This window comes from Cibotium barometz, chromosome 40 (assembly GCF_041138505.1).
Source record: "Cibotium barometz isolate CiBa-2024 chromosome 40, ASM4113850v1, whole genome shotgun sequence".
Taxonomy (NCBI): Eukaryota; Viridiplantae; Streptophyta; class Polypodiopsida; order Cyatheales; family Cibotiaceae; genus Cibotium; species Cibotium barometz.
In genome coordinates, this window is record NC_141085.1 from 7150698 (window position 1) to 7177921 (window position 27224).

At 43.0% G+C, this 27224-nt stretch overlaps 1 protein-coding gene across 3 annotated transcripts in view; it reads right to left on the reverse strand.

The window, feature by feature from the left end:
* Positions 1-2054: 2054 nt before the first annotated feature.
* The window catches only part of MMH-1 (MUTM homolog-1), a 56003-nt gene continuing 30833 nt past the window's right edge, over positions 2055-27224 (reverse strand). Inside the window, exons 2-11 of one of the 3 annotated variants that reach the window (XR_015262751.1) lie at positions 15067-15118; positions 13973-14030; positions 12134-12202; positions 11015-11140; positions 7771-7821; positions 7611-7691; positions 7361-7460; positions 7207-7241; positions 2653-3354; positions 2055-2184 (exon numbers count right to left, since the gene is read on the reverse strand). Coding sequence is in view for 2 of the 3 variants with exons in the window: in XM_086779147.1 (XP_086635273.1) it covers positions 2707-3354; positions 7207-7241; positions 7361-7460; positions 7611-7691; positions 7771-7821; positions 11015-11140; positions 12134-12202; positions 13973-14030; positions 15067-15118 (1220 nt within the window). In the remaining variant the exon portion in view is untranslated. Of the gene's footprint in view, positions 2185-2304; positions 3355-7206; positions 7242-7360; positions 7461-7610; positions 7692-7770; positions 7822-11014; positions 11141-12133; positions 12203-13972; positions 14031-15066; positions 15119-27224 lie in introns of those variants that run through there. The other 2 variants (XM_086779147.1, XM_086779148.1) reach the window with 2 other exon arrangements.

Genomic DNA, 27224 nt, shown 5'->3' on the forward strand with positions numbered 1-27224 from the left:
TCCAAGTTACTCTCCTTTCTTTTTCCATCACTTGGCTAGAGCTTATAAAATCTTGCTTCCTCCACCTTGGATACAAACACATGCAAAGCAATTGTGGCATGTAAACAAACCTCTTCGCTAGTGGAAGGCCCCTTTGACCACAGTTTGGAAGAGTAAATTGTCTCTCAAACAATGACTTTTCTTGTAGAGGTGCACTCGTGGTGACACCTTCTTAGCTAAGAGAAACATTGCACCTACATCTTGCAAGGGATGTTCTCATCACCAAGAGACACTTATTCATTTATTATGGGGATGCCCCTTTTCTCATGCTCTGCTGGACACACTGTCACGGCACTTGAGAGTGCAATTTCTCAACTACTACTTGGTAGATATTTAGGTGCTTTTCTTCATCTCTGCCAAATTACACAGTTTTCCTTTCTTGGACTAGATACTAGACTTTGTGGACGATCTACCATGCGCGAAATCAACTGATTTTCTACCATGAGGAAATCATATGCTTCGCTTTTTTAGGAGGTCTCTTGATTCTTTTGACCTCGAAGATCTTTCCTTTCAATAGTTGGTGTTTTTCCATTGTTTCTGATATCTGAGTAGAGTAATTGCCCCGCCTTGGGATAGGTATGAATGTACCATACATTCCTTAATGAAGCAATGGTTTCACACAAAAAAAGGGTACATTCATGTGTGTGTGTGTGTGTGTGTGTGTGTACATAAGATATTCACATAGGAATATGTATACATATATATGTGTGTGTGTGTGTGTGTGTGTGGTACACACATATATATGTATATATGTGCATATATGTATGTATGTATGTATGTATATATATGTTTGTACATATACATATATGTACGTTGCGTACATGTGTGTGTGTGTGTGTGTGTGTGTGTGTGTGTGTGATTCCACAAAAAAAAAAGTGTGTGTGTGTGTGTGTGTGTATATATATATATATATATATAGAGAGAGAGAGAGAGAGAGAGAGAGAGAGAGACGTCTGCAAAAGACCCAATGGGTCTAGGAGCCCAACACATGTTAGAAAAGTTCCATATGTAATAAGTGAACTTGGAAATAAGAAGTTATGAAAATCTAAGCTAGAATATAAATGTGATGCTACGAGATGACAATGTGTGGTAAAGTGACCTATGGGATCTAAATATCTAAGGAGCCTTTAATGAAATATAAAGTCAGTTTCTTATCTGATATTTTAACAAAGTTGTAAACAAAGGCAACCCATCAAATCTTTGCATAGAAAACAGTGGGAAATAACTGTACATCTCCCGTACACACAAAAAATAGTATACTTCAAGAGGGGACCATGTGATTGACATCAAACTTTCATGACCCATAACTATCATGCAAGACACCTTAAGCATTTGCTGTATTTAGCAAACAAAACCAAGGCATCTCGCGTGCTTGGTATATGATAATGACATGGTTAATGTAGCTTCACTGCCTGCCTGAAAACGTGTCCCATGTAGCTATATTCCATTTTCCGATTTGAAGGCTGATTTTGAACTTACTGAACAGCAGGTCTGAGGTTCAAACTTTAGCACTGTAGATTAGGTCAAAAAAATGTAGGAAAAGCCACAAGCAAGGTGTAAAAAAGGATAACGTGAGAATGGAATTGCTTTGAGTGGCATGCTTCTTTCTTTCTTCTATAATAAGCTACATAAATTACTCTGCTCTCTTAAAGAAGGGCTAACTTTCCAAACCCAAAAAAAAAAGGTGTACATCCAAGCCTAGTTATTCACATCAAGTTCCCAATGATTATTGGCAAAGCTTGTGAACCTGTGAAAAAAGCTTCAAAACAAGAGAGCTTTGATGGATATATACACATCTTTCATAAATCACGTTTTGACATTGGTGAGGAAGTGATGGGATTCCTTTGGCACGAGGTTTCAGTCGGTGGATTCTCATAGATGAAAAAAGCATGACCGTCCGGATATATGCATCTCGTAGTCACTTGTGATGAGAAAGTCCTAGCAAGACGAAAAATTCAAGGGAATTGCACGATTTCTTCCGTATTGTTGTGCATGCTTTTGCCTAATGCTTAGGTTGTATCTCCTTTGAAAACTTCCCCCTCTCAGATTCCAAAGCTTCCTGCTGCAACTCAGCAATCCTGTTGTGATATTCTCTTCTAAACTACCATTAGACTCAGAAATTGCAAAATCCTGTCAGGCAACACACTGCATACAGCCATGTAGCTGGGTTACTGACATAATCTTGAAAGTTTGCCAAGGTCATCTAAATCATTTTCTAGCAAAGGCAGTCAGGCAAAGGTTATTTTCCAACAACACTCACGAGCCTTTTTTCCAATCACGCTCTTTTTCTTTAATGGTTGCAAACCAAAAGCACACACAAAACCGACGTTAAGGTCTTCTTCAACCGTCAGAGAAAGATACACGATTCTTCCTTTCTTTTGTGGGTATATACTATTTCATACTACTGCGTCAACGGGTGTAGGCTGGCGGCGGCAGGGGCATCAAACCCAGTTCACAGCCTGGAAGGCAAAACCCTTCACCACCAGGCTGCACACGTGGACTTGGAGCCCAGCACTTAAACCAGAATTGAACATTTGCTGCTGTCTCAAACTAGAAAAATGAGGGTGCTTTCTGCCAATAATAAACAAACTATGTGAAGTTTAAGGTTTGTACCTCATAATTTCGGGATAAACAAAACACATCCAGCTTGTTCTTAACATTTCTACATCACTTTGAAGCCCGCTTTCTCTTTTGGCCATTCGTCTTCTTCAGTGTATCTGCTGACACATCCAACATATCCGCTCTAGGTATTTCTTGTTCCGAGCTTTTCTTATTTTTTCTAGTAGCTTTTTTAGATGGAGCTTTATTGCCCATCCTGTCATCTTGAACAACTATCGTTGCTGTGCTTGTGACTGCCACTTCTTCTGTTTTCTCCTCAACTATTTGCTTCTTGGCCACCGCCGGCCTTCCACCTTTTTTCCCAGATTTGGCAGAGACAATTTTGTCAGTGTCTTGAGTTACAACCTTTGAAGACTTCACAGTTTTCTGTTTATCAGAGACACCTGCTTTGATCTCTTTTACTTCCTCCACTATTTTTGCCTTTCTTTGGGTTTTCTTCCCTTTTTCGTCTTCCTTGGGTTCCACCTTGTTGGTGGATGTGCTTCGCCTTGCTGACCTCTCAGACTTTTTCCCATCTTGTTTACCATCAAGGTCTTCAGTTTCCAGAGAGACACTTACCTGATTCTTCCTTCCCCTTTTTTTCTCTCCTCTTGTATTGTTTTCTAGCTCTTCTTCAACCTGCTTCTGTGTTGAGCCATTTTGTTTTCTAGAAGATTGCAATGTGCATTTCTGTAGTGCCGGTACATATGCAGAAGTCTGGACCAGAAACAAAATTGTCAGTTTTCTTTCTTTTAAGAGTTCAATTAAATTACTTGCCAGGGTTTGAACCCTAGGCCTACACATTACCACTTCGGCTAATAAGAATACAATATTTTTTGAGCTATTGACGAAATTAAAGCCACTTGCTAGTCATACAACAGCAATATCGCATGCCACTACGCAGCAAGTCATAAGCCAAGATCCGTAACAAAAAAGGTGCCAACTTTGTTTGATACATGTTTAGTGTTCTGCTGCTTCATGACAAAATAATGACAGTCAATGATGGGGAAGTATATCCATATATACCACTGGAAAGTTCAAGATAACAAAAATCAAAGTGTGATCTTGACTCCATGAGAGATTATTCACAAAGCTCAAATCGTCAACAACTCAACGCCATTATGCATAACATAGACTATGTGCTCATGTCATTAGCGCCAAAGAGTACATGCACGTTCACACATAAAGAGTAGACAAATCGTTATAGATAAACCATCGAACTAAGTTCCTATCACTTCTCTGGGTTTGAAGGCCCAGGTAGGTTAGGGCTAGGCTGTCAGCTATGAAGGGTGGAACTCCATGGTGGAGAGAGAGAGAGAGAGAGAGAGAGAGAGAGAGAGAGAGATAATACATAACAATGCTTAAGAGAGAGAATATCTGCACGACTCAATGATAGTGATTGATATTGATGAATAATAAAACCTTTACATCAAGTACGTGCTTTTTACGCATCACATTAAAGGGAGCAATGACAGTTTTCCGCCAAAGCAGTCATGCGTGAATCAGCGACCCCCCCCCCCCCCCCCCCCCCCCCCACACACACATGGTCCACCCCACCTACACTGCGCTGCCTGCGACTCAATGATGGTGATTGATATTGATGAATAATATAACCCCTACATCAAGTAAGTGCTTTTTACGCATAGAAGCCTTATCTTTGACACATCACATTAAAGGGAGCAATGACAGTTTTCTGCCAAAGCAGTCATACGTGAATCTATGACCCCCCCCCACCCCACCCCACCTACATCTGCGCTGCCTGCGCCTCTTCCCCCTTCCCCATTTAGCCTTCGCCATCCAGGGGCAGGCAGTAGATCTCTCACACCTCTTTGTGATCAGTGGAGTTTAGAGTATGCCTACTCTCGCGCTCGGCTAGAGTGGCGACACATGGAGGACAGGATCCGCACCCACTTGGCACGCCTTCACCCTAGGACTAATTGCGGTTATTCCCCATCCAAACCCACGCCCAAGACTCTTGAGTGCAAGGCAGTTCCAATAGCTCCGCCTCCCACAAAGATTGATATAGGGATAGTATCATGGAACATTCAAGGTTTAGGAGGGCCTCAATGTTTCAAAGGCGAGGCGTCCTCAGAGGAGAGCTTCATAGAGCTACAATTGGGGGACACATCGACATTCTTTTACTCTAGGAGCATCATCTTTCTGAAGGACGTACCTGCCGTTGCGGGACGATTTTACCAAGCAAGAGCCACACTTTTTGGTCCCCTTCAATCTATTATCATTATTATTATTTTTAAACCTTAAAAACAAGGTTGCCGACTCACGGCAACGGACAGTAGAGAAGTCGCAAGTAGTCGTGGAAATTGGTGGCGAGGTCACAAGGGTGGCAGCGGCGGGCGTACATAGGGAGCAGCACTGCAAGTCGTCGACATCATCATGAATGGTGACAGAGGAAAGCAATGCGCAGACAGATCTGAGGAACCCTAAAAAACGAGACCCTAAAACACAGCCTGCCCTGATACCATTTGAAGGACCAAATAGGTAAAGGTTATGCTGTCAGCTTTGGAGGGGGGAGGGGGGACCTGCATGGTGGAGAGAGAGAGAGAGAAAGAAAGAAAGAAAGAAAGAAAGAAAGTTGTATTAACATCTACTAGAGGCCGAACTCGACCTATGAGACAAATCAATGTACAACTGTCAATGTCTTCTGGATGTCCAGAAAAAAAGGACAAAATAACCATGAAATAAACTATGAAAGTACTGAGCTAGTGGGGGGGTGTGATGGATGGAGCACTACTGCTAGAGGCTCAGTATGCAACCTATATGCGTAGGGTATACAAGAATGCAATGCAGATCTGTCTATCTCCAACCAGTACCATAATGGGGGTGTAATATGTGATACATAGGCGATGGCGAGGCAAAAATACCTCGGAGCATGATCTCCGAGTGTGAGTGTAAGTGAGCTAGCCGCTCCTGGATATGGTGCTGATGTCGAGCCCGTATCTCTGTGATCTCCCTCTGATGTAGTCTGGGAGTCTGGTAGCCTGGTGCTCTCGGTCTCCATCTGGCTCAGAGGTCCGCAGCGCGCTGAAGTGTAACCCCCTTCTGTGTTAGGATAGGCACTGGGATAGATCTCTAGAAGAAATCAGTGAGCTGGAGCTAGAGCTGTCGCCCACCTCTCCCTATGGTATGAGTCCGTAGCAGTGTCTCTCTGTGGCGCTGTGTCTCTAGCAAGAACTGGCCAAATCTGCGCTGGTTTGCGGACTCCATGATCTGGTGGAGTGAGGGATGTCCACTGAAGATGGTGGTGTATCTCTCTCTAATGACACTATATGCTCTGCATCTGCATACATAATTGTTTCTCACTCTCAACCTCCTCCCGGCATAGTCTGCATATTCTCTCTGCTCTGGGGATCCGTGCTGCCCTACCTGCCTCAATCTCAAGCTGGTGTGATGACACTCTGAGCTGGCCAATCACCACTCGGGCACTGTGAGGCATGTACACATCCATGAGAGAGAGAGAGTTATATTAACGTCTACGGAAGACCCCAAGGGCCTATGAGACCAAAAGGAATACAATGGTACCATGGATATACCGAGCCATGGAAAAACTGAAAGAAAAAGTAAAATGAAAACATCTGACAGTACATGTGATCATCAGATGATCCTGTGTAGAGTGAGATATGCTGTGATCAGCTAATGACAATACCCGCCTCGGCCAGAACCGATCTGATGGTGAGTGAATGTTAGGAGCGTGTCATGTCGGTGGAGAACCTCATGAATCTGTCTCTATGTGGTGGAGGGACCTCATGCTCTGGGTCAGGGACGTCTGCCTTGCAGAATGGATCAAGCTCTCTCGCTAAGAACTCCTCTGGGGTGTGGAGCTGGAGTGTGGGTACGGGTGGTGGGCTCTAATGTCATAGTAGAGGAACAATTGTGGGCAGTGGATTCCAATGAGGATGTGTGTACCACAAAGAAATCTATGATGGCTCTCTGTGAGGTGTCCTACCGGAGCCAGGGCTGTCTCTAAGCATGCTGCCTCAACGCTACATCCCTATGTCGTCTGAGAGAGAGAGAGAGAGAGAGAGAGAGAGAGAGAGAGAGAGAGATGTACCAATGCTTAAGATAGAGAATATCCGCATGACTCAATGATGTTGATTAATATTGATGAATAATAAAACCCTTACATCAAGTACATGCTTTTAAGGACTTAGAAGCCTTCTGAGTTCTCTTCTTTCCACAGCGACTTCAAGCCTTTAATATGAAAATACAGTAAGACACATACTACGCAAAGAGCAGAGAGAGAGAGAGAGAGAGAGAGAGTCTCCATGTTAGGACATCGTGATATCCATGAGACATATTGCTTTCAAAATAGTCCAAAACATAGCGCCATTAATTGTATGTACTTGTAAACACTTCAGAGGTGTTATACTTACGAGATGAGCGTAAATTATCTACATCATGTGTAAAGCCTCAGGGTTGTGTAGTGTATGGCATGAAAAGGTCTCCAGTGTTTTGTCTGAGGCTGCTGATGATATTCTTATAAAAGGCCTCCCCTAACCATGCTAGCTACAAAAAGGCTTGAATAATGTTGTTCTGTTAAAGAGTACATACCCGACCCCCGACAGTTATAAACGTGATCTTCTTCCCTGCCAAGGATCATTTCTTGCAGGGTTAACGAAACATACTTTATTTAGTACTGAATGGATGTAAGCATGATAATGCACGAAGAATCCACCTTAACACACCACTTCAAATTACGCCTTACCACCCACTTCGCCTGGCTTCTTATTCCAACGGTGATGGAATATCCAACTTTCTGGAAACCGTTCACTATCAGCATCCACTTCTACCGATAACTTGATGACCTGCAACCAGCACAAAAAGGCATTCACAAAACAGTTGGCATCAGCATCCACCTATAGAGATCATGAAAGTAAATCGGCATCAACTCGTAAGTGATTGCACATAGATTATTGAAGTTGTTCCAGAATCATTGAGACACCTTGATCCCATACCTCCTGAATTGACTTATGCAGCTGTACGCAGTCAGGCTCTGACAGGCTCGAGGCGACCTGCTCAGGGTGAATTCTGGCCTGCCGCATTACCATAAGTGTCGATAATAATAGTTTGATGTTAGCTTTGGAACTTGGTGTACAGGAGATAAATGAAATTTACCTGATAAAGGACTTCATCAGCAACCCAATTTCCAATGCCAGCTAGAAAGCTCTGTTGCATGGTCAAACCCAAAATAAGGCATAAAATAGTCTACAATAATTTGGTGAAATGGGGTAGGAGCTAAAGACTCGCTAACTTGGTGCATGTGAAACAATGGAATGTGATGCACTACTCAAACAAGAAGCTTGACCCTATCACTGTAACATACCCCTAGGTTGAAACCAACCTTATGACTGCAGGGTATCCCTTGGTTTAAACTAGACGTTATAGTGATTCAATGTGGGGCCCAAGCTCAGATGTGATCTTTGACAGAGGGCATCTTTCCTAAACCCCAATGTGAGAGAAGGGAAGAGGGCGGCTATTGAAGTCTAATAAACTCTTTATCACCAAGTTTTAGCAATTGTGCAGGCCAAAATTTTCTCCCATAGGGTCATTACATTATCCTGTTGCACCTTCACATCCAATCCGTGTGCTCGTATAGTGAACATTCAAACTAGTTACTACATTCTTCTTCAGGCCAGCAGATTGTTGAAATATGGTCTCTGCATGTGTTGGAGTGGCAAGCGTTCGTCATGTTGTGTATTTTCTGTTTTCAAGATTTGAGGGGAGGAAGGGTATTAATGAGTGTGTCCAAAAGTTTATTGCTCAAAGGTTATTTGTGAGTGGTGAATGTAAAGAGGGTGAAAAAGTTGAGAGATTCCAAGTGATGTAAGCAATGATGCAAATTACGTGGACACTTGGGGTGTCACATATGGAGAGAATCATGAAGCAAATAGTGGACCTTGATGCTTACTTTTGAGCAATAAAATGATATACATGAACCTCACCTTTGTGAGTTGATTTGCAATGAAATTAGAGGCTTGTTTAAGCTAGCTACTGTATCATTCTTGATTGTGATTAGAATGTTAGTATCTTCTTGATTAACAATGGATTTTAGACGTTGCTTTGATCCTCCTTAGATCCAACTTTTAGGTTGGTATCAGAGCCTTATTAGAAGGTTTATTATTGTGGTTAGTTTAGATTAATGAAGTGATTAGTGTCTAGGTTGGGTCTACTTAGGTAGGGTAAAATTAAGGAGACTAGGGGATCATCTTCAACTTTATGCATTTTCTCCTCCTCGTTGTAATTGAGAGAGAGAGAGAGAGAGAGAGAGAGAGAGAGAGAGAGAGAACCAATAGAACTCCTCTATTCACAGATCTACAGCAATATCTTTTCAAAAACAACTACTCCATTCAGCTACAGTTGAGCTCAAGAAAAATCGACACCATGAAAGAAACAAGCTAGTAGTTTATAGCTCCAGCAGAGTAGCTACATCTGAGCTTAGCTCCTCAGGCAGGCATCAGATCCAATGCACCGAGAAATGGCAGGCTTCACCTGCTTTATTAGCAGCAAAGAAACCACACCAATGGCAAACGAGTGAGTAGCCTAGTGGTGTGGGTTTGTGACTCGGAGGGGCAAGGTCCTGAGTTAAAATCTCCATTGTTCCCCGATTGGCATTTGGGCTGCTTTGCAGCCTCAGTCGTACTGCCTCCGGGCGGGACATCATGCCGCCTCTGGGCCAGCAACCAAGTTGCTTCTACAGAAGGATCTACTCATTGGGTGGGAGGTGGGGGGGGTACAAGCATACCAGTGGGCACCTCAACCCACAGCTCAGCTGAGCTGTCTTCTACAGATTTGCAGCAGAATAGCGGCACCACCAGCTGCCCCGCCTCCCTCTGCAAAGGGTGCAGCTGCAACAGTAGTTCTCAGCTTCAGTATTACACAGATTGGAATGACTAGCAAGCTGCAGCTGACGAATTCCATTGCCCAGCTCCCAAATGACATTGTCTGCGAAAGGGAGGCAAGGGTCCTCCACATTATTATGTGTGCAAAGGTATATTTCTCAAAGGTTATTTGTGAGTAAAGAGGGTGAAAAAGTTGAGAGATTCCAAGTGATGTAAGCAATGATGTAAATTAGATGGACACATCGAGTGTCACATGGGTGAGAGAATCAAGGGGAATCAAGGGTAGCATAAGATGATTTAGGGATTTGATGGAGAGAATCATGGAGGAAATAGTGATCTACATGCTCACTTTTTGAGCTATAAACGATGTGCATGGACCTCATCTTTGTGAGTTTATTTGCACTGAAGTTAGATGCTTGTTTATGCTAATTATTGTGTCATTCTTAATTGTGATATTATCTTCTTAATTGACAATGGTTTTTACACATTGCTTTGATCCTCCTTAGAAGTCAAATAGGTACTTGAAAAGCCCCCCCCAAAAAAAAAACTTCATCCAGATCAGTGCCACACTTCATGCAAGAAACTCATCTGAACCAACTGGTCATGGGACAGCTGATGCTGGCTCCTCTCATCCTAAGATAATCTATTTTATTTTCATGCCTACAAATCTCCCTCTTAGATTGCTGCTGTGTGCTCTTTGTATTTTCTCCAAGGTTACTGCCACAAAACTTAAGATGTAGGGGTAAAATCATGTTGACATTTTGCTGGGAATGCTAAGAGAGGAGATGAAGAAGGGAGAGCAGTAATTTATTGCTGAATTCAATTGGAAGAGCATCTAATGCCCCCCTTGCTTGTAGAGAAGCAGCAGGAAAATATTGATGAAAAGTTATTGCACTGCCTCCATGCACCCTGAGAGTCCACCCCAAAGTTCTGATACAATGTTTTCCTATCTTTGTCAAGTAGGCGCATGGACAGCTAAATCATATATGGCATGAGAATCGAAACAAGCACATGGATGAGATGTGGAAGACCAATCTCTGCTCAAGAGAGCCAGTCCCAATGGGAGAAAATGGTTACCCTCTCACCCTATAAAGTAATGAGCTACCATGACACATGCATAACGAGGTCACATTAGTGATAAAAGAAATACAAAACCTCTCATATAATTCAACTAGGCACAGATGCCTCAAAAATTCCAATGAGGGAACTTGCTATCTTGCACTCGCTGAGATGTGCAAGCCTTACATATGATCCATATCTCATGTCTCAATGGTGGAGTCATGTCTCTCATGACAGTCACACTCATACACATAACTGTGCAAATGAGATACAAGCTACATCTATGTACCAAAGCCTTGAGGGGCCCGGCTGGCTGCTGGGTCAATACAACCTTGATAGATACAGAAACATCACCAGATTATCCAATACAACCCTCTTCCTTGACTACAACATGAAGCTTACCAAGTACTTTTACAAATGAGGCAGAATGCAAGGCTTAAGAAGCACAACAAAAGATTAACCTGATTTAGTAAAAGAGCCTTAATTGGGCATTTCTTCTTCAATATCATGCTGGCGAATGTAGCCTCTTCTGGAAGCTCAAGGAATGCATCAGGTCCGAGCTCAGATATTGGTGGTGCTTTGGCTGGCTGCAAAACATTTTATGACATGAATCAAGATCCACAACAATTGCAATGAATAAATCAATATGCAAAAAATTTAGCTACAGCATTCTTTATTATGCAGTACAAGGGCTATTTTTTGCCATGGAGCATGCGAATATTTGAAAGATTTTAGTTATTGGAAGAGTTGAAGACCTTCACATGCAAGCACCATCCGTATTGCCAGGAGTTTCAGAAACATGTTGGATACAACAAGCTGAAAATCTGGGTGTTTGCTACATCTAGGCTGGTTCAGTAATTCAAAGCTCTTAGGGGATACACACACAAGGTAAGACCTCTGCTTTAAGCTACTGAACAAATAAGAAGGGGAAAGAACAAGGAGAATCAGCATTCCGAGAAGTGACAAAATCAGCAGAACTTCCAAAGTTTTTCCCCCTTCTGAAGCTGACAGATGCTTGCATCCGCATTACAAGAAAATACACATGCCCGAGAGGTGATAAATAAGAGAACTTCCAAACTTTTTTCCCCCTTATGAAGCTGACAGATGCTTGCATCTGCATTACAAGTAGATATACACGTTTAGTTATCATCAATCATAATGCCAAGGCTATAGGATAAGCCTGTTTGAAGGGGTCTAATCACCAAGAGGCACTCTCCCCCACAAAGAAAAATAAAACCCAACAAAAAAGCTTGAAGTTGACATGGATCTTAAGGTTAAAATTTTACAGCAGATGTGCAAAGAAAATAAAAAAATCCGAGAAAAGCACATGATTAAGAAATTCATACCATAAGCATTAACGATTTTATTATTACTTTAGCAGCTATGTATTGCCTTTGAAAAGTGTACAAGGAATGCTCAAACTCCACAAAAACTGTTCATGAGCAGGCATAAAATCGCAAATGCTCTCTTTGTGGAAAGTCTAACATAAACAATCCATCGCATCAAGCAAGCCTTTCAAAAAATTAATATGATAAGCAAAATCAAACTACTTCTTAAGTTACAAGAAAAAATCCACTCACATCCTCTAAAAGCCTGACTCGAGCAAGACGCCGTTTGTCCGTAAAGGAAACCTCCAGACCATTATCCAACTGCGGAAGCCGAAATGTTTCAAATGCCCTTTCATTAATAAATAATAAATCCACTGATCTAACATTGAACTGAAGAAAGAAAGAACTGTAGAGATTGTATATGCTTCCCTTCAAAGGTAGCCCTGCCATCAACAAGGAACATTTCAATGGATATGAAACACAAGTAATAACATTACAACTCTAAACCACCCAAATTTCCCTACACCTCTGCGTGTGCCAAGCTTAATTTAGAGGGGAATCAGCAAGCTCCATCGATCTGTTGTGCTTAACAAGTTCCTCTTTTAACCAGGGCTGCCCTTCCTTTCTTTTTGCTCTGCACTATCCCTTCCTCGCCCTACCTTTCCTCCTTGCTATTTTTCCTGGGAGCACACAATCCCCCTTCAAGCTCTCTGGCCTTCAATTCCACACCACCCAAAACCTAGCTCTTTCGTCCTTCATTCTCTACTTTTCTATTCTTCCTTCCTCTCCAATGCAAGAGTATACATCGTGCAATGTATACAAGAGAACACTCACAAGAAGTAGGATCTTTCATAGCACAAAACTTTAAAACTCAAATTGCACAATACCAGAGATAGAGAAGAATATTGTATAACCGAAGTGATACAATAGATGGCAAAGCCCCACACCTGTGTGCTCCTGTGAAGGGAGTTTGATGGCTGATCTGGAAATGCCAGGACAAAGGTAGGTTGTATGCTAGTAGAAGCTAGGAAGTAAACTCATAGTGATAATTGATAAGCTGTGTGGAGATGGGGCTAGCCATGAATCACAGTGATGATTGACGAATTGTGTGGAGAAGGGGCTAGCCATGAACCTATATAGGCCTATATACGTGGGGCAGCCATGACATGATGACCGTGCAGGTTTGCAGTCATAGTCGGTGCCACCGTCCATGGTGTAGACTCAGCCCATAAAGATGAACTAGGAATTCAATCTCCCCACCTCACACTGCCATTTGGCTCATCTTGGGCCCCGTCCAAGCCCCGCAATGTCGAGACAAGGTTACCAAAGAGTAAAGTTTACCTACTCCATGCATAGACCGTTATGAGATAACGGTCCAGTGTAGCATGTAGCCTATTTGGCATTGTGCCAAATCTAATCCAAGTTGTCTCCAAACCACCTGGCCCCCTAGGCCACCTTCCTATGTGAATACGGGGATGCTGGGCAGCCATGCTGGTCAACCATGGCTACTCCTCATAATGTGGGCCGTACAAATATGAGCTAACTGGTGCCTCAGCAATACAATATGAGGGTGGAGCATTGATATTCAACATGCAATACATTTTCTTGACTAAGAAGTGTCATCAGCTAGTAGGAGCCAAAAGGAATCTAACATCGAGGGAATCTGACAAAGAGAACACAAAAGAGGACTGGTTCCCCTTAAGAGCATAAGGTAGCATAGCTGCAGGCTGGTAAAGGTGTCAGCTTGACCTCAAATGCATATTCAATCTTCTTGAATTCGAAGGCTGCCCATACCACATAATCGGTCATTGCCAACCAAGGACTGGTTCCCCATAAGAGCATAAGGCATGGCAAAGCTGCAGGCTGGTAAAGGATGTCAGGTCCGCCTCAAATACATATAAAATCTTATTGAATTTGAAGGCTGCCCATACCACATAATCCGTCACTGCCAACCAAAGAAAAGCGTTGCAAGATTCCTATGAAGGTCACCTTTTGATGACATAGCCAAGCACTCCATATAGCAAGTCAAACCTAGCTAAACAAGGCTCCTAGATGCAACTCTATCAGACTAAACACCCAATCAGGCCCTACCTTCAGGAAGACTTTAGAAAACTTGGAAGGCCACTCCTCTTTATCACTCACTGCAGACCTGCACATGATCACTTCAAAAGATGGGGATCAGAAGATGTAGAAGCAAAAGCCTTGTGTAAAATATATGTGCTGTGCTATGCATCCTATATTTAATTAAACACGAAGTTCCTTCCCTAGTGACTATCTAATTCTAAACCGTCCCACGACCATTTTTACAACCTGTCAATTCTTTATTCTTGTCTTCTTCTAAACTTACTTGTCCTGCACATGGTCACTTCAAAAGATGGTGATCAGAAGATGTACAAGCAAAAGCCTCGTGTAAAATATTGGTGCCACGATAGGCATCCTATATTGAATTCAACAAAACCAATGTTCCTTCCCAAGTGACAATCTAATTCTAAACAGTCCCGTGACCGTTTTTAGAAGCTGTGAATTCTTTATTCTTTTCTTCTTATAAGCTTACTTGTCCATGTGTCATCACTTCCCCCTAAAATGTATGTGTGTTGACCTAGCATGTGGGGCTTGAAGTTCCCCCTCTTAAGGATGAAAATTCTAGATCCAGCTACATGAGTTCTCAGACATAGATGGCAGCAGCATTAGTCCCTCTCCTTTCAGAAAGAAACACACCCTTGTTGGGTGCCATCAACCCTTCCAGTTTTTTGCACATATATGGTAACCTTATAAGAATGTGACCAACTCCTACAGAACAAAGAATTCATCTATAGATGAGACTCACTTTTGCATTTGCTTTCTTATTTCTCATGAGAATTGAAGCTTATTCCAGCCTACCTTTTGCCTTCGCATGATCGTATTTTACTTTAAAAAAGGAGCTTTCTGCTCAAAAGCAATGACCCTAAGGACTTAAGAGTCATGTTCCCATGTGTCGAGTGCCTTGATTAAAGCCCCAACTCCAGGTAAATGGGCAATAAGCAGTTAGTCTTACAATTTTGTACAGCTTCTTTATTGAACTAAAAGTATACAAAGATGTAACGCCTTCTTGTAGCTTTTATAAGATACTTTTCACTCAATACTTGTTTTCTTCACACAAACTACTACAAATAAAAGCAGTCCTTTGAATGTGCTCTGAAGATTACCTCTTGTACTTTGTGATTTCTTTACCCTTGATGTAGAAAGCCCCTGTCATACCTGCATTAGAGAACACAAATCTCATGAAATTAGACGACTCACCTCCTTAAATATTAAATAAAATAACACTAAACCAAATAATTCCTGAATTATCGCAATAAAAAATTTAAACAAAATGGACCAATAATCAAAATATAGGTAGAGAGACGCAATGCATTGAACCAATCCAGTTAAGTTAAGGACATTAAATGCTTCACCTACTTCACACAAACCATTCGAGTTCTAAAAATTCTCGTCTGGATAAGTATGTTGCTTAACATGCACCTTTCTACTAAAAGTGTACAGGCATGCATACATGCCCATATATATACAATTATTTTGGATGCATGTTACATCTCATATGCCTATCAATTAATAGAGATGAAGCATAAAGTTACAATTAAATGATCTAGTAGTCAGAAACGCTACAAGTACAGCTACAAGAACAAACTGTTACGTAATGTACTGAACCAGGAGTTAAGTATGAGTACCATATGCAACCATGGTACAAAGAGAGAATTGTGATTTGTCTCAACAAGAAAATCCCATTGAAGGTATGAAGCATCCTCATAAGAAATGAACCAACATGTCACAGCATAGCACCATCTCTAAGCCTCTCAGCTATTTTAAACCAGCACTAGGTAGACTTCTGCACATGATCCTCAACAAAGGATCTCGTGTACGGCCAATAAAACAGCCCGATGTGAACAGGGCTAAGGTTCTCTGTATGCCCAAGTGCTCTACTCTAAATGCATCATGACGCAACAGAAATTCATACTGAGTCAATATCTTCCTCTCTACAGCACTCAAATGAGTATCTCGATCACTTAGAAATTTTGAGTTTCTACCAGCATGGACTAGTTTCCAGATTCTACCAAAGTAAGAATCTCCCTAATAACACACGGTACACCTTGAGAGAAAGATAGAAGTCAATTAATATTTCCATGAAACAGACACTATTGACCTCTGCAATACTGTTAAAGGCATCTGCAACTTGATTCATCGACCCTCTCCTGTAACAGATCTCACACTCCTGCAATCGTTCGACTTCCAACCCCTTAGGTCAGGCTGATTACAACAAACCTGGCATCATACAAATAGTGAACATGTTTTCAATTCATGAACCACCGCCAGAAGTTTCTTTTCCTTGGTAAAACAACATAACTCTTCCTGTCAAAGTTCCTCACTTTCATAAGCTATGTGTCTCCCATAGTTGTACAAAGCTGCAGCTATTTGCAAAATCATTGCCATTCGTCTCTACCATGGAAGGTTTATTTGTCTCTGTCACAAGTAGCGGAGACCCGGAACAATAATAGACCAACACTTCAAATACCAAATAGAGAGCATGAAAACACAGCGGAAGAACCATATACAATATAAAAACATCACACTGAGCCCGAACAGCCGCCCCCCCTAGGAACCTCTTTATTGAGAGAGAAGCTTTTACAATAAACCAAGGTGCGGGGGCATACAGCACCGGATTTTCCACAGCAAATCTCTTGCCCAGATATCTATCCAGTGCGAAGATAAAATACCACACCAAAAGCCATCCAAAAACTGTCTTAAAACAGTCCCATGAATTCAGCCATAAACAGTCCTTCAAACAACCTGGAACGGAACCAAAAACAGCCCCGAACACCGCGCCAAAATATCCCCAAAACTGAGCCGCAAATCAGCCCCAGAAGAGCTCTCAAAAACTGTCCCAGACTCATCTAAGACAGCCCCAAAAACAGTCCCATATCTGCCCATGATGTAACTTGGTTGAACACAATGCTAATCAATACACTTAAATACACTAAGATTTGATGGACACTTGCTCAAATACAAGAAGTAAATTGCTGAATTGACAAGAGACACACAATGAGCCGGAATGGTCGACCCCTCCCTCAAATAAAGTATATTGATCTTGGGAGAATCAAGTACAAAGTGTCATGGGCATTTTTGACCAGATTTCCATACCAATGCATATGAATACAGTATTGCAAACAAGTGGTTGTCGATGTAGACTTGCAACCCACACTACCCTCTCAAGTACCCATGTTCCCTACCATCTGCTCTTTATTGTTCCACCAACGCATGGTAGCAACAATCTGCAAAAGAGCACGTAGGACAAGAGAACACTACACAAGGTATGTGATCTTGTAATCCGGTTCCTCCCTCCTGCTACTTGCTTCCATATTTAAGCATTAAAGGCTACCAATTGCAAGTAGAGTCGATGACAGCGGAAGTCTTCGCGATGGAAGTCCTTGGAGTGAAGAGATCTTCGATTTGTCGTAATTCTTCGCGAGACAAAAGTCTTCAAGAGGATGAAGAGAACCTTGGGAAAGCTTTCCCTATGGTTCAACTTGAGAAAGGAGGGCTGAAATTAGGGTTTTCAGCAAAAAGACCAGAAATTACAGCAATAAAGAGAGCTGTTTTGCTGAATTTCAGTCATTGGGAGTGTGATTAGCATCCGGAAGCTTGGAAATGGAGTTGGGAAGGAGAATGTGCAGAAAATGCAGCCCAACAGCCCTCATGAAGGAGGCGCCAATCTCTAGAGAGAGGAAGAGGAGTGAGGTGGTGAGTTGTCCAGTGTAGGTAGCAAGCAAGTGCTTTGTGGAGCAAGCTAGAGTGGACACATGGCTGGTTACTCCCTTTGTACAAAGAGGATAAGGTCTGGGCGGTGGACATTGGGTTATGTCCACCTCGGGACATTAGTGTGTGTGAACACCGGGCTGGTCATAATTTATAAGTGAGTTTTGGTCGTCCAAAACTTAATGAAGTGTGTAGACACTCACTTATAAATTAGTGCTAACTCCTGAGGCCAAGTTCATGACCAATACTTACCACCTGTCACATGCCACATAACCATGTCAGTAGACAGTTTCACACGCACGATTCGCGGGCGGGTGTCCCCTTACTCGGAACTACACATTGGTCAAGCAAGCATGAAAACAGCATGCAATTTCAATTGCAAGCAAGCACATAAAGATGCTATGCAATGCAGCATTGGTATGGATAATCCCCGTTCATGAGACTATACCAAAATAGACGTGCTCCAAGCAAGTACACGGTACCAGACCCAATGGAACACCAATCCACAAAGCATTTCCGGGCATGTACACGGAGGCACAAGTCCCAACGGAAAGCCAAGTCCACAGTATCACATGAGTGGCATCAATCCCCGACATAAACAACTGCCATGGACACCAGTCCAATGTACATACATGATAAGAAAGCACGGGTGGACCAATTGGGTGGCCAAACGGTGATATCCCCCCCGTCTTCTAAACAATTGTCCGCAACTGAAAAGCATCCAAATATGTCTGAAACACATGCGGGCAATCTCTAAAGAACTCTTCATCTACCCATTTAGCATCAATGGGAAGATAGTTCTTAAACTTCACAAGGTAACGCCTCACAATTGTGCCTGCAGCAAGCTTTCGTTCCTTGTGATACACAATCTGCTCTAGTTGCAAGATCTCCTCAAGCTCATCCACTTCTAGTGGATCCTCAATGACCGTTTCACTGGGCTCCGGCCCTACATACTTGCGAAGGAGACTCACATGAAAAGCATTGTGTATGTGCCAATGACTAGATAATGCCAATCTAAAAGCCACTTCATTGATCTTCTCGATCACTCGAAAAGACCCATAGTACCTAGTTGCAAGCTTAGGATATGCACCCTCTTTGCCAGGCCTCTTTGCAAGTCTTACTTTCTCAAATTTCAGCAATACCCAATCATTCTCTTTAACATCCAATTGCCTGTGGGAAAGTATGATTGGACATGCTTCATAAGCATGATGGACTATGCACTCTTACCATTATGGGAGAGCGTATAGATGGATACAAGTGTATGGAACGGATGGTACTCACCTTAGGCACATGCACAATAAGTGGTTTGAAGATCTTGCATTGGATGCTAATTTTGAGGATGCTTGAACATTTAGGCATTCATCTTAAAGCATCGAACTTGTGCATATTATTGGTTGTTGATCCAGCGACTTGTATTTTGCAGGAGGTTAAGTATGTTTCTTACTTAAACTACTTTCAATTTTGATAGTTTTACAAGATACATACCTTTTAAGTTGGAGGTCGATTTTGAGACCTTTCCCTTCATCTTTTGGGAAAACAGAGACTGGAATCGGAATCAGAGCGGTCGAAAACCCCCCTAGGTAATTTTTTTAAAAAAAATTAATTTTTTTTTTTAATTTTTTTTTGAGGTGACGTGGCGACTCGCCCAAGCCATCTCAGTAACTGTCTCTTCAGTTGCACATGCAAATTCGTTTTAGAACTTGAGTTATAAGCATCTCTTTCTATTTTCCAAAGAGGGAAAGAGAACTAACTCTTTCTATTTGTTGACAAAGAAAAGTTTCCCATGCAAAACTAAACATGTGTAATCTTTTTCTATTTTGAACTAAGAAAGCTTTTTAGAAAGGAATTCACCTATAAAAGGAGGTGATTCCCTTCATTTTGGAAGAGGAGAGTTCATGTAAACTTGTGCATTTTTTAGAGCATGAAGGCAAGAAGACTAGCTTCTTCTCTACCAAGTGTAGAGAACCATTTTTCAAGAGAGAGGCTATCATGTGAAGACACACATTAATCCACTTTTAACCATGGCTGAAAATTGAAGTAAAACTTGTGAACTTTCAGCCAACAATACTTGAGCCAAATAGATGGAAGAATAAATGAGAGAGAGAGAGAGAGACGACACAGCATAGACCCGGAACGGCCGGGCATTTAGCAGTGATAAGCTTGTTATGCAACCTCAGCGAGTTTCAGTACCAGCTATACCAGCTTGTACCTGACTGCATCTACTGATGTACCTGCTGCTGCTGTTGGAGTACCCAATTGTACCTACAGTTGTACCAGCTGTTGTCCAACATCTACTGTTGCCAAGACCCACCTACAGTTTGGGAGTGCATTAAAGAGAGGAAGAGCTTCTCTCTTGAGAATTGAATTTGAATATTTATTAGATAATTATCTTTGTATTTTTAGATTCAGTAATTATTAAAATTAAATGTTGTTTGTACAAGTCTTATCACGTAAAAAAATATCACATCCTGTTGCCTTCATTAAGTAAGACCATCAGGACGGTGACTTCTTCCCATGATTACCCTGACCGTGCCCTCACATTTTATAGGAGCTTGTGAAGGTCATTTGGGGTATGAGGAAAACTGGGAGCAAAGCTGATTCAGGAGCACGAGGTATTGCTCCCTCCACGGTGTTTCGCCTTGCCAGGCATTAGTACGGGCGTGTGTCATGACCTTGTGAAATTGGTACAGCATAAGTGTAAGCATGGTGGTCGGTGAGCAAAGATTCATACTTAGGTGGCCGGACAAAAGGTAACATGTGTGGATAACCCCAAGTGTGAAGGGGGACCAAGGGATAATTATTTTAAGGTTTATAACCTTGGGTGGCCCCTAGGCATAAGTGGCCCCTACGCATAAGTTTTAATAAACTTTATGGCCCCTAGGATATTTATGGGGAGAGGGGGCTACTCCACTTTTAGAGTACACGCCTCCCTCTCTCTCTCTCTCTCTCTCTCTCTAGCTTTTTGGAAAGGAAGACTGGCGGGCTGCGCAAGGAAAAAGGTGGGAGTTTCTGAAAACAGAGGGCATATAAGCTGGTTGCAGGGCTGCTCCTCGCTTACTCTTGCCTTTGGAGAGACTGTAGGAGGGCAACGCTGTTCTGAAGCCTGGAGAAACAGCTACAGAGTTTCTTCCCTTTCTTTGTCTGTTAACTGCAAGCATACGCAGAGGTGTACTTCATCTTGGAGAGACTGGCGGGCAGGGGCTGAATAGTGTATGGACTTCCCCCTTCTGTGGTGAAGACCTGCACAGATCTGCAGAAGATACAGGCGACTGGTTTCATGGGGGAGAAGTCAAAGGCTGATTGCTGGCTGTGCTACAGAACAGAGATTCAAGACTCTTTTCTCTCTCTCTCTCTCTCTCTCTCTCTCTCATTTTGTTGGGATGACAGAGGATACCCCATGCAGGTACTCCGATTTGTCTCATAGGCCGAGTTCGGTCTTTTGGAAGACGTTAATAAAATCTTTCTTTCTTTCTTTCTTTCTCTCTCTCTCTCTCTTCAGTTCTTGAAGAGCTGGTTGGTTGCTGAATTGCAGAAGGTACAGGCGCCAGCAGGTTCTTTCTTTTCTCTCGTGGAAAGCGACATAAAGACTGTAAGTCTCTCTTTTTTTTGTGAGCAAGTGGGACTGCAGGTGATGTCTTTGGAGTCCCTCTTTTCATTGGCTCAAGACTGCTCTAGAGTGGTTCTCTCTAGCCCTTTGTGAGAGGAAGGGTTTAGCAATTCAGAGGGTGGAAACAGGACAAGATTGTGGGCTGTTTTGGATGAGTTTGTGGACTGGTTTTTCATGGCCAAGTTTATGGCTATGTGCATGGTTCAGTCAGATACATATTCAAGGCCTCATGTATGCACACACTTAGCAGATTAGAGGAGATAACCGTGTGGTGTTCTTGGGACACAAGGCTGTGTAACCTCTATGCTAAGAGGTCTTGAGGATTGGCAGATTGGACTTGCAGACATACGAGCCATGGATGGCCATGTTGTAATCATCTAAATCTTTCCATTGAATTTGAATAAAGAAATACCGAAAGGGGCGCCAAGCTTTGGGGCCAACAGGTGTCGTTCTCTTTCTTGTTTTGGAGCACTCTAGCTCCTGTTTAATTGTTTATTGACTGGACTACAATTGGATTGAGTGGTTGCTAGTCTACCGCACTTTGGTTTCTACCAAAGGCCATTTTCAAGGTTCCGTTACTGGGACACACCATCAACTTTCTTAAGGGGGTGAGCTCGTGGTTGTTTCGAGGAAAGCCATTGCTGAAAATTTCAGCAAGATGTCAGACTCTGAAGATGACTATTTTTATGATGATGAGGAAGAGCAAGATACCACTCCTGAGAGAAATGAATCTGAGTATGTACTTCCAGGAGAACAGGCTGCAGAAGATGTACTTTATGAGGATGTAACGCAGCCAGAAGACATGCCAAGTAAAGAGGAAGATGATGCCCAGTTTAAAGCTCGTTTGGCAGGGGCAGTGGATGTGTTTATGCAGCTCACACAAAGTGAGAAGTTTGCTGAATTTATGAGAGCCCCTTCTGAGCCTAAGAAGAAGAAGAAGAAGAAGAAAGAGCGTTCTAGGAACCCACCTCAAGGCAATAGTGGTGCCTTCCCACATTATCTTGCTTTTGGACTGTTTCCTAACATGCAGAACACTTATGGTGCAAACCCACAGAGTTCCTTTTTTGGACAGCCACCTACTCCGTACCAGTCTATGCATCCAGGCTATTTTGGCGGTGGTTTCGTGTTCCAATCTATGACTGGGGGTTACCCTCAGGCAGGCATGGGAATGCAAGGGAATTTTGGAGCTAATTTTCAGCCGGGTATGCAGGGTAATATGTATGGTGGTATGCAGTCCCGAAATGCAAGCAACCCGAAATGCAAGGAAACATGTATGGGGGCATGCAGCCCGGTCATAGTAACCGGAAACGGCGTTTCCGCCCTCTGGAAACGGTTCGGCCGTTTCCGGAAACGGAGACCGGCGGAAACGCCGTTTCCGTACATTTTTTTTTGGCAGCCGGCATGTCGGTTATTTTGTAGTTTTTGAACCATTTAATTTTGAAAATTGGCAGTGCCACAGTGGGCACCTCTGACTCCCAAGTTTGATGATCATTGCTGATATGTATGATGTATTATGATCACAATTTGCAGCTCACTATGTATGCTTCAGCCTTCAGCCTTCAGTTTTTTATGGTTCACATGAATTTGCCGCGACATCATACATGTCCATTATCTACATTTTGTTAAGTGTTATGATTCTAATGTCCACTTGAGTCTTTGATGTGTCTTGTTTGAGGTCTCTATGCATGTTTTTTGCATCTCTTGACATAAGTTTATTTAATAGGATGTCTCTATGCATGTTTTTTACATGTCTAAAATAAATTCAAAAGAAACTCCGTTTCTTGCCGTTTCCAACCTCGCGGAAACTCGGAAACACCGTTTCCAACCCGGTCCGATTCGACCGTTTCTGCCGGTCCAGGTTACTATGAGCCCGGTATGCATAGTGGTATGTTTGGAAACATGGGGGGATCAGCAGGAATGCATGGTATGCTAGGTGTGGGAACTGGCAATATTGACCCTATGATGGGCATGAATGCAGGGGGTAGCAATCTTGTGAGGCCACTTCCTTACGATAATCTAACGCCTATGGGTAAGGCGAAGGATTATAAGGAAGGGGGAGTTGCAGTGAAATTTGACACATTCAGTGGGGCCAAAGACAAGCTCAAGGCACTTACCTTTTTACAGCAGTTTGATGCTGCTTTTTCTGGTGGAAATTACACGGAATCTTCGAAAGTGAGAAAAGCCGCGACTTTTCTCAAGGGCAATGCATTGCAGTGGTGGTCCACTCTTCTTTTGCAGGGCATAGCACCATCTACTCGGGTACAGTTTAAACAAGTTTTCTCTTCTGTGTGGCTCACATCTACATTTGAGGTGGATGTAATGACAGCATGGCACAAGTTGGATGCATCGAAATGTGAGAATCTTGAGGATTATAATAGGAAGTTTTGGGAAGCTTTACTCCCAGTTACTTCTTATCGTGCAGTGCCATTGTTTGAGCAGGTTGAGAAGTATTGTTGTGGGCTGCCCAAGGAAGTGCGTGACTATTGCATAAAGACTCGAGTAACAAATATGTCGCAGATGATAGAGAATGCCATGACGGCAAATGCGTTACTCACAAGAGTTTCATCTGGATTTAAGGGAAGTAAAAGCACAAGTAAGAAAACTGAAAAGTCAGGGCATGCTTCACGTGATGCAAAAGGGTCTACAGAGAAGCAGTATAAGAAGTTACCAATGCCCAAGAGAACTCCTGAGGAGAGACAGGCTCTTTGATGGATGCTAAGAAGTGCTTTTTCTGAACTGAGGAGGGACATATGTCTTTCAATTGTCCTAAGCGAAAGTCCCAAAAGGACTCTGACACAAAAGGGGAGCCCAAGTCTAAGAAAGCAAAGCCTTCTGCAGGGTTAGTTCCTGATCTTCTTGAAGAAGAGCCAGGTGGTGAAGAGACTAAGTTGTGCAGGGCATGGGGCAAAGTTGGAGATCAGAATGCCTTGATTTTTTTTGACACAGGTGCTAGAGCCAACTTTATCTCACCAGATTTGGCTTGGCAGATTGGGGATCCATGCAGAGGAGATGGGGCCTTTGTATGAGGCTAATATGACTTGTCCTAGGTATGCAGAACCCGTTACCCCTATTATTGGCAAGCTGACGCTTCATGTGCACGGTTATGTGGACAATGAAGAGTTCTATATCATGCCACTTGATGGGTGTGATGTTTTGTTGGGTATGCCATGGTGTCATAGAGTACATGCGGTGGTGGATACGTACAACAGGAAGATTACTTTGACTCATGGAGAGAAAGAGCATATTTTGGATGTAAAGCTTAAAGGGGAATCGGTTCCTATTGTATTGGCTTCGGCCATTTCATCAGTAATGAAAAAGCATCTTTCCGCATACTTGGTTTTTGTAAAGGATACAAAAGATGATGAGTCTAAATCTAATTTCAGACCACCTTTGGGCTATATGAGTTCTTGGTCATGCCCTTTGGCTTGACAAATGCTCTTGCCATCTTTAATAGGATGATGGATAGGATTTTCCGGCCTCATAGAGCATTTGTGAGCACATTCTTTGATGATATGATTGTGCATTCACACTCAGAGGAGGAGCATAGGAAGCATTTGGCCACTGTGTTTGAAGAACTCCGGATGTCATGGCCCTGTGAAAATGGAACAACACAAGTGTGTGCATGGTGGTTGCTGAGTCAAAATATTGAATGATTCACATGGGGGGTGCCAGGACAGAGTTAATGATGTGTGGACATCCCTAGGTGTGAAGGGGGAAACTAGAACATTAGAATTTTAATGTTTTATTGAAAGTTGCCCCTAGGCCTTAGTGGCCCCTAGGGAACTTTAATAACTTTTAAAGTTGGGGCCCTAGGATTATTATGGGGAGGGGGCAACTCCACTTTTGGAGTGTAAGCCTCTCTCTACTCTCTCTCTCTCTTCTTTTTGGGAAAAAGAAACGTGGAGTATGCATACGTGCTGTTGAGAAGCGTGGAAAGCAAGAGGGAAAGGAGTCGACTGCTGAAGGGTGTGCTGCTGCTGTTTTCTCTGTGCAAACTAGCCGTACAGCTCTGTACGGACAGGCTGCTGCAGGTACTCTCTCTGGTACAGGCTGCGCACAGGTGTTGCTGCGGGTACAACTGCTGGTACAGGCTGCGCACAGGTGCAGAACTACTGCTGCAGGTTCTGTTGCAGGTACAGCTGTACGGACACGACAAAAACGCTCTGCCAGAGGCCGTACAGCAGGTACAGTCACCTGTACGACTGCTAACAGGTGGCCGTACAGCAGGTACAGAACTGTACCTTCAGGTACAATCGGGTACAGCAGAAGCAAGCGCATCATTACAGCTGCAGGCGGCGTATTTTCTGGTACAGACTGAGCCGTATAGCTGCAGGCGGCGCTCTTCTTGGTACAGTGCAGATTTTTCAGATCTGTACAGTCAAGTACAACACTGAGGTGGATGCAAAGAGGAAGATACAGACAAGTACCCTCACACGTGTGAAGCAGGGTTGTTGAAACAAGTGCCTGCAAGTACAGATTGGTACTGTTACTTCCTCCGGTGCAGATCCACGAGCTGATTTTGGTAAGCTCTGCATTTGTTCATCTCTCTCTCTCTCTATTGCTTTATGTCTGTTTGCAGATTTGAGCTATCTGGCCCCTTGTGAGAGGAGGGGTATGGCAGATTGAAAAGGGTGGAGACAGAGGTTGAACAGTGAATGTATGTATGAGCTGAGATGTTGAATCATGTGCTTGAGATATGCCAGATGTATGCTCATGGCAGCCCTGCTTAGTGGTCTTGGCTGATCAGAGGGAGGCACAGTGTGTTGCTTTAAGACACAGATCTGTGTGTGTGAATCCTCTGTGCTAAGAGGTATTGTGGGCTGTCAGATTGGACATACAGGTGTAATCTTTTGGCTGATTTTGTTGTACTCGGCCTTTCATACCGCAAGGGGCGCCAAGCTTTGGGGCCAACAAGTGTCGCTTTGTTTTCAGATTTGGGCACTCTAGCTCCAATCTGTTTTGTTTTCATATCTAGACTACAAGTGGAAGGGTGACTGCTAGTCCACCGCACTTTGGTTTCTACCAGGGGCCGGTTTCAAGGTTCCGTTGCCGGGACCAATCATCAACTTTCTGAAGGGGGTGAGCTCATGGTTGCCTCGAAGAAAGCCATCGCTGAAAAATTCAGCAAACATGTCTGATACAGAGGATGAGTACTTCTATCATGAAGAGGAAGAGCAAGAGACTTCTCCTCAGAGAGATGTATCTGAGGATATTCATGCAAGAGAACAGGCTGCAGATGCTGAGCCTTATGAGGATGTAACACAGCCAGAGGATGTACATGGTAAAGAGGATGATGATGCTCGGTTCAAAGATCGTTTGGCTAGTGTTATGGATGTATTTATGCAGCTCACTAAGAGTGAGAGATTTGCTGAATTTATGAGATCCCGCACAGAGCCCGAGAAAAAGAAGAAGAAGGTTCGTTCTAAGAATCTTCCACAGGGTCATAGTGGTGCCATCCCACAAGAACCGTCTCTTGGCCAGTTTCCGAACATGCAGCATGCTTATGGAGCAAACTCACAGAGTTCCTTCTTTGGACAGCCATCAATTCCTCAGCAGAACACGCATCCAGGTTATTTTGGTGGTGGCTCGGTGTTCCAATCTATGACTGGGGATTATCCTCAGGGAGGCATGGGTATGCACGGGCCTTTTGGAGCAAATTTTCAGCCTGGTATGCAGGGGAATATGTATGGTGGTATGCAGTCCGGTATGCAAGGAAATATGTTTGGGGGCATGCAACCTGGAACGCAAGGCAATATGTTTGGTGGTATGCAGCCAGGTATGCATAATGGAATGTTTGGAAACATGGCTGGAATGTATGGTATGCCTGGTGTGGGAATGGGCAATGTTGACCCAATGATGGGCATGAATGTTGGGGGCAGCAATCTTGCGAAACCACTTCCATATGATAATCTAACGCCTATGGGAAAGGCGAAGGATTACAAGGAA